Below are 13,513 nucleotides of genomic sequence, written 5' to 3' on the forward strand. Positions count from 1 at the left end.
CCACTTAGGTGGACAACGCTGGCTGCCCAGTGGGTGGCAGGGTATGGAGTGACACATCAGTGTCCAATGTAGTGGTTTATGTGCAAGTATACCATCAATACTGACACAAATACAAGAAAACAGCCTTCAGTGGAATAGCTGTCCACTGTAGTGACCACTATGCGTAAGAGGGTTAAGGGTGCTGCATCCTCAACCTCTGGCCAACCAGCTGGTCACTGTAACTATTTCCAGTTGGTCAGTAAAAGTGAAAAAATTCTGTTTAACCAACCAGCCAAATTGTTTTATTGGTCACAAGGATGTTGCAGTTCTATTTTTACTCCAGCATGACTAGAGTCGTTTAGCGCTTAACAATCAGTAGGCCCTTTTTGTGTTACTAACCTCCTACGTCTGTCTATGCAAATCTCAAAGATTCTGACCCAGGAGGACTGGAACGCAGTTTTGTACAATGGTATGGCAGCGACCTCACCGCTTGCTGCTCTGTACTTTGTGGCCCTCATGACATTTGGAAACTACGTCCTCTTCAACCTGCTGGTCGCCATCCTGGTTGAAGGCTTTCAGGCGGAGGTAAGGGGCATAGGTCAACCCGATGCTGACTGCTGCCACATTTCAAACTGCACAATGTAAGCTTGTTCATCTTTTAATTGTTACTCATCTAAAATTATTAATCCAATTCTGTGTTCATCAGTAGTGAAATATTTCTAATTATTATTGTTGTATTGGCCTCTAACAGCCACCAGAGAAACTCAATAAATGAACATGATTATGTCTGGCAATAATTTAACTAGTTTATAAGTCCAAATTATACCACGACTCAATGGAATAATCGTATAAATTGATGGAGGAGCACTTAGCTTACAGATATTTGAAAACATCCACCAAATAAGTGCCACATCTCTAATATTGTAAAAAGCACGGCCTCGTAAGCTGTTTGGCCGCCTGTGATTTAGATACATTTCCAAACTTTGGCACTTCTCTATCTAACTTGACCCGATGCTTGCACTCCCTGCACAGTGATCTCTTGCGTGGTCCACTGATATCAGTCTGTCTGTGTCTCTCAAACTGAAGAATTTAACCTTTGGCAAAGACCTTCACAGCTAAAATAAACCGAGCTGTTGCCCTCTGTTGATTTCCATAATCACTGAATTGAGCAGATTTACATGTTTACAGCATGTCTACACAGTCAACACTTCGACTGTTTTTCAGCCATCCATCTTATGGCATTTGACAAAATGGATTAAATTCTATTTAAATCAGACTGTCTGCACAGTCCATGTAATACATGTAATGTATTGCTTTCATTTGAACACAGCTCAAAATGTATTTTTGTGCTTTAAGTCTGTTTTTTTCCGTTTTATGCATACAGCTGCAATGACTGCGTATTGAGCTGCCAAAATTCGGGTGACCTACAATCTAATGTGCCTCAAGTGCAGTATGGATATTATGCTGCATCATCTTTTATCATTCCTGTTACATAATAAACTCAGCAGAGGGGCTTTGCATGCTAGCTTCTTTACATAGATGTGTAAAACCTCATACATACAAGTTGACTGTATTATCAGTCAGGCAAGGATAGACAAACGTTACACACATAATGTTCAGAGTATTTGCTCTGTGCACTAAATATGGTGACTTCTATCAACATTAAAGCCATCACATCCATAAAAAACGTATTTCCTGCAATACTTCTTCTGAATGTCAAACTGTTATCACAGTACAAGCAGGAACTGAAATGATGTTCAGTGGGGGAATCAAATATTTGACACGCTGATAAAGAAATAAACAATCTGTATTTTTTTGGTAGGTTAATTTTAATGGAAAGACACCAAATTTCAATCAAAAATCCAGAAAATACACATTACATAAAAGTTTTACATTGATTTACACACCACTGAGTGAAATAAATCTTTGATCCAAAAGATGACTTAGCGCTTGATGGAGAAACCCTTGTTGGTAAGCAGAGGCGTATGATGTTTCTTATAGTTTTTCAAAAGATTTTTACACATCTCGGGAGAGTTTGTGTCCTTTTTGTTTTCTTGGGTGACTCTTGCAACTTGAAAATTCAGCTCCCAGATTTTCTGGGCTTCACAGATTTTCTGTAGGACTGATGTCTGGAGGCAATGCACCGACCTTAATGTTCTTCACCTTTGTTGCCTCGGTTGTATGTTTTGTGTTATCGTCATGTTGGAAGACCAATCAATGATCCATCTTCAGGATGGAAAAAAGCAGAGCAGAGGGAGGGAAGGAGGTTCTCATCCAAGATTTTATAGTACATGGCCCCATCGATTGGCCCCTCAATACGGTGAAGTTGTCCTGTATCTATACGGGCCCCAAGGCATAGTTTTCATCTCTGTGCTTGACTGTGGGGTAGGCCTTCTTTATGTCATTCTCAGCATTTTTCTTCCTCTGAAGATGGCGGGTCAAGTTTATGCCAAAGAGCTCAATCTTGCATCAAGCTCCAGGCTGAGGAAGGTTGATGGTCATTTTATATGTCTTCCATTTCTGACTAATCGTACCAGCAGCTGTCAGCTTCTCGCCAAGCTTCTTGCTGAAGGTCTTGTAGCTCACTCCAGCCTGGTGCAGCTCCACAATTTTGTCCCCGACGTCCTTTGACAGCTCTTTGGTCTTGCCCGTGGTGGAGGAGAGGCTAAAATGGAAGAAATTGACTCTGTGGACAGCTGTGCTTTATACACATAATAAGTTGAGATCAGGGGTGTCTATAATTCATTGATTAATGATTACTTGATTGTAATACGTGTGCCACATGGACACACAGCTAAAGAGGGAGCCAGAAGTATAAATAAAACTGAATTGAATTGAATGAGAATTCTGGCTTGGTTGTAGGGGATCAAATACGTATTTCACTCAGTGACAAATGTCTAGACATTTTGTTGATATTCTGTCTCTTTTCATTAAAACCAAACTACAGTGAAAATTTAGACTGTTCATTTGTTTGTAGGTGAGCAAACTTGAGGTTTGAGAACATGAGGATCTAAATATAGTAAAAGAAATGAACAAAAATCAAGTTTAAAATCTGTTTTGTGCTGTAGAAAAAAAGAGTGATGATATATATTATAGTATTGGTCCTATGTAATAATAATTAAATACAGCAGAATTTCTGAAGCCATCCCTCTCAGTGGAAAACACTGCAAAAGTGATGCTGTCAATCTGCCCTCAGCTGTCAAACGATGTCAGATGATATCACTGGAAAATTGTAGTGTGGTTGAGTAACCCAGTTGAGTTTTCATACACAGATCAAAGCATTACCATATTCATGGCATGTAGCTATGATGTGTGAGTTGGGAGGGAAACATTGACACAAATCACGCGGCTCTTGATTGATCTTTCTGAAATGCCAAAACAAAACCCTGCCATCAGTCATTCAGTCTGTCTCTCTTCCTGCCTTTTATTCTCTCCTTTCTCTCGCTGTCGGCCTTTTCTCCTCCAGCTCGCTCCCCTTCCTCCACTCATCTGTTCTGGGTCTACAACTGCGACACACTAGGGATTATTGAGCCAATTTACTCCCTCAGTGAAGACTGTAGGGGAAATCCCATTGGTCTTAACCAAGTCTGAGAGGGCTCCTGGAGTAGTGTGTCAGTACTTTGAGGGTTTTACAGACTTACAGAGGGGCGTCGATCTAAGATTGTCTGATAGTATGTTTAAATACGTCTGATAGCTGTTGTGAGGGAGCACTGTTTTGCCCCGGAGATTAAAGGCTGGCGTATGACAAAATCTGAAAAAAAAAAAGTCTGTGACAAAAATCTTTTAGACCACGAGTCCTGTCTGATAGATTTTTTTTATCTACAGGGTGATGCAAATCGTTCATATTCAGACGATGATCACTCCTCCTCCAACTTTGACGAGAGTGAAAAACGTGACTCCATCAAGTTGTCTGGTAAGAGCGACATCCAAACTTTCTGATTACACTCAGCTGCCATGTTATTAGTACCACTCAGCTAAAAAAGGCCTGAAGTAAGATCGACATGCATGAGGTCAGAATGTTTGGTTTTGTTAAAAATGTTTATTTTTAAGGATTTAACGCTAATACCTCAATTCACATACTGCATCATTTATCTCAAAATGGAACAACGTGCTCGAGAATCTGCCTGCTCATCGAATTTTAGCTCTTTGTTTTTCACTGAGGCTTATCCAAAGGGAGGTTAAATGTGCTCAACTCAAACTAAGACGGAAGCATTTGCCAAAAGCTTAAAAACTTGTAAAATTGCAGAAAATAGCCTGTAGTCAACAAAGATGAATGGGCTCTGTCTATATCCAGCCTCACAGTAAAATTGTTGAAGCAGTACAGACTTCCTCAACAGATCCAACAAACAATGCAGTTCAGAGAGGATTAAATATGAGTTCAGAGGCTGGAGGATCGCTTCTATACCATCTGAGTGGGCTAAGTTTGCACAAAAGATCTGGTCTCTGCACTGTGGTGCAGACAAAAAGGGAAGCTTGTAGACTCCGTCTTCATAGATGGGAAAAATGCAAAATTAAAAATGCAAAATTAATAAAGTATACCTCTATCCTGTCTGAATAGATGCAATCCATCACAGAGGTATACTTTGTTTGGCTTCAGCCTGTTCATATGGGTACATCAAGTTTTCTAATGCATCTGTTTCCTGTTTGTCTCTCCCTGTCTGTCCATCCATCCAACCAGTTCATATGAATCCATATAACTCTTGAAAACTCTTAAGTTTATTAATACTCGAGAATAAAATGAGTATATTTTAAAAGACAATAGGTAATTATGAAAACTAAAATATCTAATAGGAGAAAGTATAGGTATTTTATGTTCAAAGGTCACTGCAACTCTTAGTGTGAAGTCCCAAGACACAAGTACAACTGACGTGGGCCCTTATTAAATGGTAAAGGCCCAAACAGACCTATCAGAGAGCAGAAACGTCAGGAGTGGCCAAATCAACAATCTGGTGTATTCTTAAAAAAAAGGAATGCAGCAACACAAAAAGACCTCTGAGACCAAAGAGAACAGCTAAAAGTGTACGATTGCAGAATTTTTATCTTTGGTTAAAAGCACCTTAAAAACATCAAGACAAGGCAAAGACACTCATTAAAAGTTCAGTGTACCACTGTCGTAGGCTCCAATGATTCATAAATGTCACTAAAGAGGGTTTATAAAAAGACATGAGATAGTTTTCCATCACAGGGAAACAAAAGCTCCAGAGCAGTGCTAACAACGTAGCCACGTCATCAATCACTAAAGACTATTTTTGTCATGGTCCTGGGTCCTTTTGGCCCAGCCGTTTAAGTTTCCTTTGTTTGTTGTCATTTTTTGCATTATGTTAAGGATTATCTTGGTTTCCTACATTATTCTGTCCACCCCCTGGGTGTCTGCGTTTACATGGTTGTATGAGTTCTTGTGCCATCTTGTTTTCCCCAGCCTGTCATGTCTGCCTCTCTCCCTCGTGCTCCTCATGTTCTCTCTCCCTCTCCAGTGTACGTCTCTTTGTACTTCCTGTTTTACTTTGATAGTCTCCGTCTGTGTCCGTCATGTTGTGTTGCTCTTCCTCAGTCTCATTATTATCATTATTCGTGTCAGCTGTGTTCCCTGTGTGCTCCTACGGTCCTCGCAGTTCCGTGTCGCATCGTCCCTCGTGGTTGTGTGGAATTCTCTGTGTGTTTCTCGAGTGTTTAGCTAACTAGTTTTTCCCAGTTTAGTTTTGTATTGTTTGTTTCCCCTTCTGTAAATAAAGACGTTTTTGAGTTACATCCCATTTCCATGAGTCTGCTTCTGGGTCCTCTCCTGCCTGCACACAGCCATTTTCATGACAATTTTGCTTTGGGATCACAGCAGACAGGAGACCTGGCTAAATGTGCAGGTGCCAGTAGATAGCTAATCAGTAGAATTTACTACACTTGTGTTCAGACTTGGCCTTCATTTTTAACCCAGCTGTGCACCTGCAAATTGAATATGAATATGCCTCCAAAACCACCTCTATATCACCCATAACCAACTTAAGAGTGTTGACAGTATAAGGTTTCTAACTTATTTAGGACAGGGTTGGAGCACAAATTAGAGCCTATTTGTAACATCTGCTATTATCCCCAGCAGTTTATAAAGAGATCAAATTAATATTGAGCAGAACTAAGTTGAGCATGTTGGTTACAGCCGTCACAGTAATACCAGTGTCTCATGTTGCCGTTTCTTTATTATTTTGTTTTTGTTATGTGTCTCCATCCCTGGAGGTTTTCAAATGGAAATTTAGTAAATGTAAGGCACCCAGAGACAGCTTGAAAAGAAATGTGTCGGCTATGAGAAAAGAATTGCAGTCTTATGACTGAATCCCAGAAATCAACTGAAATTGGACTAAGTATATGAGAATAGCTTCTCATGTCTTAGCAGTCAGGCATTAAACTATGACTGAGGGAAGTTTGGATTGCTATCACAACACTTTTAACCCATCTGTTATTTTCCATTCTAGACCCGAGGATCTGCACCCTGACACCAAACGGCCACCTGGAGCTGGGTGCCCTTTCAGCACCCAGGGGATCCTACTCCTCGGAGAGGCGGAGCTTCACCATGGATTCTAGAAAGAGCAGCGTTATGAGCCTGGGCAAGAGCAGCCTGGAGAGACGCTCCCTCTCCCTGGTACTTTATCACACTGTCATACCACAGACGGTCGTGCACACACGTAAACACAACTTCTCAGCCTATTCTCAACAAATCATGTGTACTTTATGGTTTACGTTGCCTCCGAGCACTTTTCAACCATTCCTGTTATGACTCTATGAGCTGTTTGCGGCTTTATACAATGATAAATATGTTTTCCTCTTTAGCAGAACTCCTTGGTTTCAAGTTTATATTTAGCGTCGACGATGTCTGTTTACAGATTTTAAACTGGCCCAAAATATGCAATCCATCACAGTGAATGTGTAGTTCAATTCATTTGAAATGTATTTCATTATGTCAGGTTACGGACACAGATGCTTGTAATGAATGTTAAAATACTGACTATAATATAATATAATATAATATAATATAATATAATATAATATAGTATAATATAATATAGTATAATATAATATAATATAATATGATATAATAATACTGAGATGTCTCGGTTCACCCTGTATAATGACTTTATTCTATGTATGTATATGTCTGGATGAACCTTATTTCCTCCTTAACAGGTGGACCAAGGTGAATGAAACTTTGAATGACCGTCATCATTCATTCAGCGATTAATAGCATTTGCATGTTTTTAAGAAGATTATTATAAATTCCGCTTCCCTTCATTTTCATAGATCTAATGTTCAGTATTTCATTACCATGTGCTATTGATGTTAGGCTCTCTGTTTTCATCTCTTTCACGTGTCATGTTTAGCATGAGTCACCCATCTGTAAGTATGATGCACATGTTAACACTCCACTCGCCGCTAGTACGCTGTAACCCACCCCTTTAAGGAGATCATCCCTTGACCGTGGATGCTATTTTTAGATTGATCTTGAAGTCCTTTTCTGAGCACTTCAAGGATCAAGGATGAATGATCTTAATTAACCCTGAGGGGCAATTTGTTGTACGGTCAGCAGAAACCACAAAAGCATCAAGCCAACAATAAAAACTAGTGTTAGCGGCGCTAACGGCTGCAGACAGGAAGATACTGCCAGCACCGGAAACGTGCTCGTCATCTCCGAGCATGAAGTAAGGAGAGCCTTCAAGAGAGTGAACACCAGGAAAGCAGCAGGACCAGACGGCATCCCAGGTCGTATCCTCAGAGACTGCGCATACCAGCTAGCTCCTGTGTTCACTGAGATATTCAACATCTCTTTATCTCAGTCGGTGATCCCCACATGCTTCAAAGAGTCCATCATTGTTCCTGTCCCGAAGAAACCCCACCCTGCTTCTCTCAATGACTATCGCCCTGTAGCCCTCACCTCAGTAGTGATGAAGTGCTTTGAACGCCTGGTCAGAGACTTCATCATTTCTTCACTACCAGACACACTGGACCCACTACAGTTCGCTTACCGTCCAAATCGTTCCACAGACGATGCCATCTCTCATCTCCTCCACACATCACTCACTCACTTGGACACTAGAAGGGGGAATTATGTTAAAATGCTCTTCATAGACTACAGCTCTGCATTTAACACCATAATTCCCTCCACACTCACCACCAAGCTGGAGCATCTGGGACTCAGCTCATCTATGTGTCAGTGGATCTCCAACTTCCTAACTGGCAGACCACAGGCAGTAAGGATGGGCGGACATGTCTCAGCCTCCACCACTCTCAGCACTGGAGCCCCCCAGGGGTGTGTTCTGAGCCCCCTGCTGTACTCTTTGTACACATATGACTGTGTGGCCACTACCAGCTCCACCACCATCATCAAGTTTGCTGACGACACCGTCGTGGTGGGCCTGATCTCTGATAACAACGAGACGGCCTACCTGAAGGAGATTAGGAATCTGGAGAACTGGTGCCAGAGGAACAACCTCCTTCTAAACGTCAGTAAGACAAAGGAGCTGATAGTGGACTTCAGCACTAAGCAGGAGAGGAACTACCAGACCCCCGTCATCAACGAGTGCCCAGTGGAGAGAGTGGACAGCTTCAAATACCTCGGAGTTCACATCACGCAGGACCTGTCATGGTCCTGTCACATCAACACCGTGGTGAAAAAGGCCCGACAGCGTCTCTACCACCTCAGACGCTTGAGAGACTTCCAACTGCCCTCCAAGGTGCTCAGGAACTTTTACTCGTGCACCATAGAGAGCATCCTGGCGGGAAACATCTTAACCTGGTTCGGGAACAGCACCATGCAGGACAGACGAGCTCTACAGAGGGTTGTGCGGTCAGCTGAGCGCACCATCCGCTCCGAGCTCCCTGACCTGCACTCAATCTACAGCAGGCGGTGCTGGACCAAGGCCAGGAAGATCGTGAAGGACCTCAGCCATCCCAACAACAGACTGTTCTCTCTGCTGAGGTCAGGAAAGCGATTCCGCTCCCTGAAGACCAACACAGAGAGACTGAGGAGGAGCTTCTTCCCGCAGGCGATACGGTCTCTCAATCACACCACCACACAGTACTGACCCACACATATGGTTCTTACACACACACTGGACTTTCTGGACTTTGGTTTTGCACAACACTGGTCACTATATTCTTCATTTCCGGTTAATACTTGTACAGCTGCTGTTATTGTGTATATATTTATTTATATTTAGATTTCTTCATACATTCTTATATAGTTCTATATTGTGTATTTTGTTGTACAGTTATTTTATTTTCAACTTTAATTTATATATTTTATCTTATTCTTCCCAGTTAAATTTACCCTTCATTCTAATTTGTGTTGTACAGTTATTTCATTTTTAACCTTAATTTATATTTTATTCCTTCCTAGTTAAATTTACCCTTTTTAATTTTTCATATTTATTTCCTATCTTATTCATAGCCTTTTCCTTTTTTGTTTTCTTTAGGTCACGAGCAGTTGTCCAAGCATTTCACTACATATCGTACTGTGTATGACTGTGTACGTGACAAATAAAATTTGAATTTGAATTTGAAAAACATAATAATTATACCACTAAGAACACACTAAATAAGACTTCCAGAATAAAATATCACCATTAAAAACAATTATTTATTTAAAAGAATAATGGCAGCTGACCCAAATGAGACCCGACCTGCAGGCTAGCAAGCAGCTTGAACTACTTGGATGAGGGTTGGCTGGGAGTGACTGGGCCTAACCTTACACAAGAGAGGGAGGTCATTCAGGGTCACATCTTCCAGTCCGTTCTTGGTTTTGAGGTTTAGTGACTTGTACCGCCTGACCAACCAGAATCTAAAAAATGAGAATAAAAAAAACTCAGAGGTTCTGCCGACATAACAACCACGAAGCTCGCAATAAAAGTACATGTGTTGGTCAGCTTTTCTTTAGACAGCATCCACCTGAAGCTCAAAAGTGGAAAGGTGTTTACTCTGCTGTACAAACGCCATCTCTTTAGTTTCTGATGCATTCGTGTCCAAGAAGGACAGCTTACCCACTCTGTGAAATCCCCCACCGCAGGGTCATCACTACTCGGAAGAGACGCAGTGCCTGTTTTGTCTGCAAACTTAACAAATATGGCCCACCGTGTATTGGATTTGACCTCTTTTGGTAAAGAGCAAGAAAATAAAAAGAGGCAAAAGAACTCTAGTGTGTCAAAATACCAACTCTTGAACTTTAATTTCATTTTTGGAAGTTGAAAGGATCTAAATCTGGCCACGAGGGCACATGATGAACGATGTCAGTGTGCTGTTAGCAGGGGCCGCACGCCATAGCTGGGCTCATTTTTTTGGCCAAATGTTGATCCTCAAATGACTGAGCACAACAGGAGAACTCAGTACTGAGTGCTTGAATGTTGAAAAGGTATTAGGAGCAATAACCTTTCTAACAGGTCACAGTTAGGGCTGGATTGGGTGAACCTTAGTCATGCTGCTTCCCATGATTACACTGAGCACTTCCTGTCTTTTGCAGCACTAGTTTTGTCCTGTTTATTTTTCCACGGTGTCTCTGTGTTCTCTTTTTGTTTTTTCTCATCCCTTTCCCCCTCACCACCCGAGCAGCCTCAGGAGAGACAATATAAAGTGCCTCGAGAAAACCGCTGCTGTGAATTGGCTCTATATCGATAAAATTGAACTGAATTGAAATGAATTGAATTCACTGTGCACAACCCCTTGAAAGTCAATAAACCAGTGTGCATGCTTCTTGCACTCTTGACCTGATGTATCTGAAGCACCAATAGTAATAGCATCCATGCTGCAAGCAGACTTTATGACCACACCTCATGCAGTAGGCACATTCTTGCAAATCTTATTATATGGCATCTTAGAATTTCATAGCACTCTTTTACTATTTATTTATGGGTGACATTTATGTGTGAAAAAAGCTTGCAATTAAGGCTAATAAATGACAATTTATTTGCACCATCCTGTAAACATTCAGTAATATATATATAGTATACAAAAATCCACAGCAGGAATTCCCCTATTGTTGTGTCCACTGAACCAGAACTGAAGAAAAACTGAAACAGTTCTACAAGGGCTGGCTCGGCATACAGTTGCCATGGTAACTTCTATTAATTGACTGTTCCCTTCTTCTGTTCATCCGCAGAGAAACTGTGGGAGAAAGAAGGGAAAAAAGGCGACAGGGAGAAGTAGAGGGGAGGAAAAAAAGACGGAGCAGAGAGAGAGAGATGGTGATGGAGACAAACAGGAAGGATGATTCAGTAATAAAAAAAAAAGGGCAGTGAAAACATGTGAGATGAAAGTCTGTGGTTTAGCAACCGCAAAGGTTACGATGTTAAACACGGTGGGTGTGCGAGATCCACTTCACTGTGAAGTCTCCTCCTCTTCTCTCACAGCACTCCAGGTTTATTGATATCAGTAGGCACCGGTTACATCACTCAACTAATAAGCGTTCGAGAGAGCTGTGTATAAATGTTGTGTTTTTGGTTGAAGTTTTGTCAGGAACCACTTTTTATCTATTTTTTTCCCCCACGAAATGACACTCAGACTATGAGATGATGTGTTTGTCGGCTGTGATGGAAATTCATCACTCTAACGTTGTATATTGCTAGAAAAGAATGAGCCTCAACACAAACGTTCCTGTAGAGTGTTTGCATGTTGTTTAACTGTGCAGTAGATGTGTGTAATCTAATGTGTGTGATATAAATGTATCGTTCATGTGGTTATTTGTTTGCTTTGATGACAACTATCTATAGCCAGTGACCTTTAGATCAGATTTACAGAAAGTTGTAACTGCTACAATATGCTTGCAAGTGAAGGCAGCAGCTGGTGTCTGTCACTCGCCGTTCTTCTTGGGCGATCTGCAGTGCAGCTCTGTGTGGACTCAAGTGTTACTTAACATTTAGCTTTCATGCTTCGCTACAGTTTATTTAGAGGACGATGCATAGATTCTCTGGCTCGGGTTTTGATTGGCAACATGTACATTTCCGAGGGTAAAACATATAATTAGAACCATCAGGCTCAGAGGATTAGACATGCGGAAACAAAAAGAACTGTTGGTGTTCCTTTAAGTGGAACTGGCACTCTGGGGTTTGTATATTAAAGTAGATGACAACCTGCAGTGCACTGCAATCTTATTTTTAAAAAGCTCAATTTATACTTCGTTTGTTCAGCTGTTTTATATTTGTTGTTTCATTTGTGGATAATTGACATACACTAACAGCCGCGCTCTTGTTTCCGTTCCATTTTCCTTTTAACCAATGTTTTAGTGACATTAGTCTCTGGCTGGAATACTGTAAGTACCGAAAAAGTCATTGCAGAAAGAAAGTCGATCGCTCTAGAGGTGATACAATCATCCATTGAATTAAAAATATTAAATTCTAGGAGTGAACAATTTTTTTAGGACTTAGTTTTTATTTGTCATTGCTAATTTTGGGGTGTTTGGGTCTTTGACACCTCACTGAGAGACATTCAGTGGATCAGAAACTTCTCTGAAATGCTGCGTTTCTCTTTTAGCGCCACGGTCGCAGTTCCAACTACCACAACTGGGGGCGTCCGTTCCCTCCGCAGTCTGGATGGAGTCGCAGGTACACAGTTAAATTCAGTTGCAACCACTGATTCCAGCTGTTGTCTTAATGAACTTCCAGAACCATTAAGCTGTAATTACCTCCTTGGAAACATCAGACCTTTGATGTTATTTTATTTTCCTATTAGCTTCGAGTCTAAATGCTTAGCACATAAAACTTTATAAAACAGTATTGATCGCCTTCTGTTGATACAGTTCTACTGACATTTTACAAGCCGTTCATGAATATGTATGACCTTTTAATTGTACCTTTAATCACTTGTGCTCTGCAGGTCTAGCTCAAACAGCCTAGGTCGAAGGAGCTATGGGTTCAGCGGATTACCTCCAGTGGGAGGCAGCCTCCGCTTGCACAGCACCCGCTCGCCCCACTCCTACACCTTTGCGCCAGAGCAGGAGTCCCTTCTTTCCCACCCAGCCCACTCCCATCATCCTCTGCCCCCTCATCATCCACCTCCGCCCCCATTTTTCCTCTCCAGGCATTTTGCTGCAAGGAGAGATCGGCGGGCTCTTTCCCTCGAACTCCCTGAATTGTTTCGGGCAGGTGGACAGCCGCCAGGCCTTCCTCCCATCCACCCAGACGCTGGCAAAAGGAGTGGGTCTGGAGCGGGGGGCTCCATTACAGGAGGGTCTGTGGCCGGCAGCGGTTTAGGAGTGGATCACCGGGACTGTAATGGCAAGGCACCAGGTCCCCACACTCAGCTTATGGTTGAGGTTTTCCCTCAAGTCAATGCACGCAAGGACAGAACAGACCTTGATGAAGAAACAGACTATGTAAGTGGTTTACTACCAGCTCTCTGAAGCGCAGTGGTTCATTTACTGTGATCGATTTTCAATGATAAGCAGCAGGTCCTTGTTATAGCTGTATTGATAAACAGGAATAACCATAGAAACTCCCTTAATTCTTCTTTATCTCATTATTACTCAGAAATCCAGGCATTAAGGAAGACGCATGGTTGTTGGTGA

General features: G+C 41.7%; 1 protein-coding gene across 1 annotated transcript in view; it reads left to right on the forward strand.

The window, feature by feature from the left end:
* The window catches only part of LOC308396365 (voltage-dependent T-type calcium channel subunit alpha-1I-like), a 168,836-nt gene that overhangs the window by 86,196 nt on the left and 69,127 nt on the right, over positions 1 to 13,513 (forward strand). Inside the window, exons 12-16 of the mRNA XM_080881602.1 lie at positions 409 to 564; positions 3,805 to 3,892; positions 6,441 to 6,607; positions 12,481 to 12,551; positions 12,823 to 13,321. Coding sequence (XP_080737728.1) covers positions 409 to 564; positions 3,805 to 3,892; positions 6,441 to 6,607; positions 12,481 to 12,551; positions 12,823 to 13,321 — 981 coding nt within the window. The remainder of the gene's footprint in view (positions 1 to 408; positions 565 to 3,804; positions 3,893 to 6,440; positions 6,608 to 12,480; positions 12,552 to 12,822; positions 13,322 to 13,513) is intronic.

Source organism: Rhamphochromis sp. 'chilingali', assembly GCF_963969265.1.
Source record: "Rhamphochromis sp. 'chilingali' genome assembly, chromosome: 4".
NCBI lineage: Eukaryota > Metazoa > Chordata > Actinopteri > Cichliformes > Cichlidae > Rhamphochromis > Rhamphochromis sp. 'chilingali'.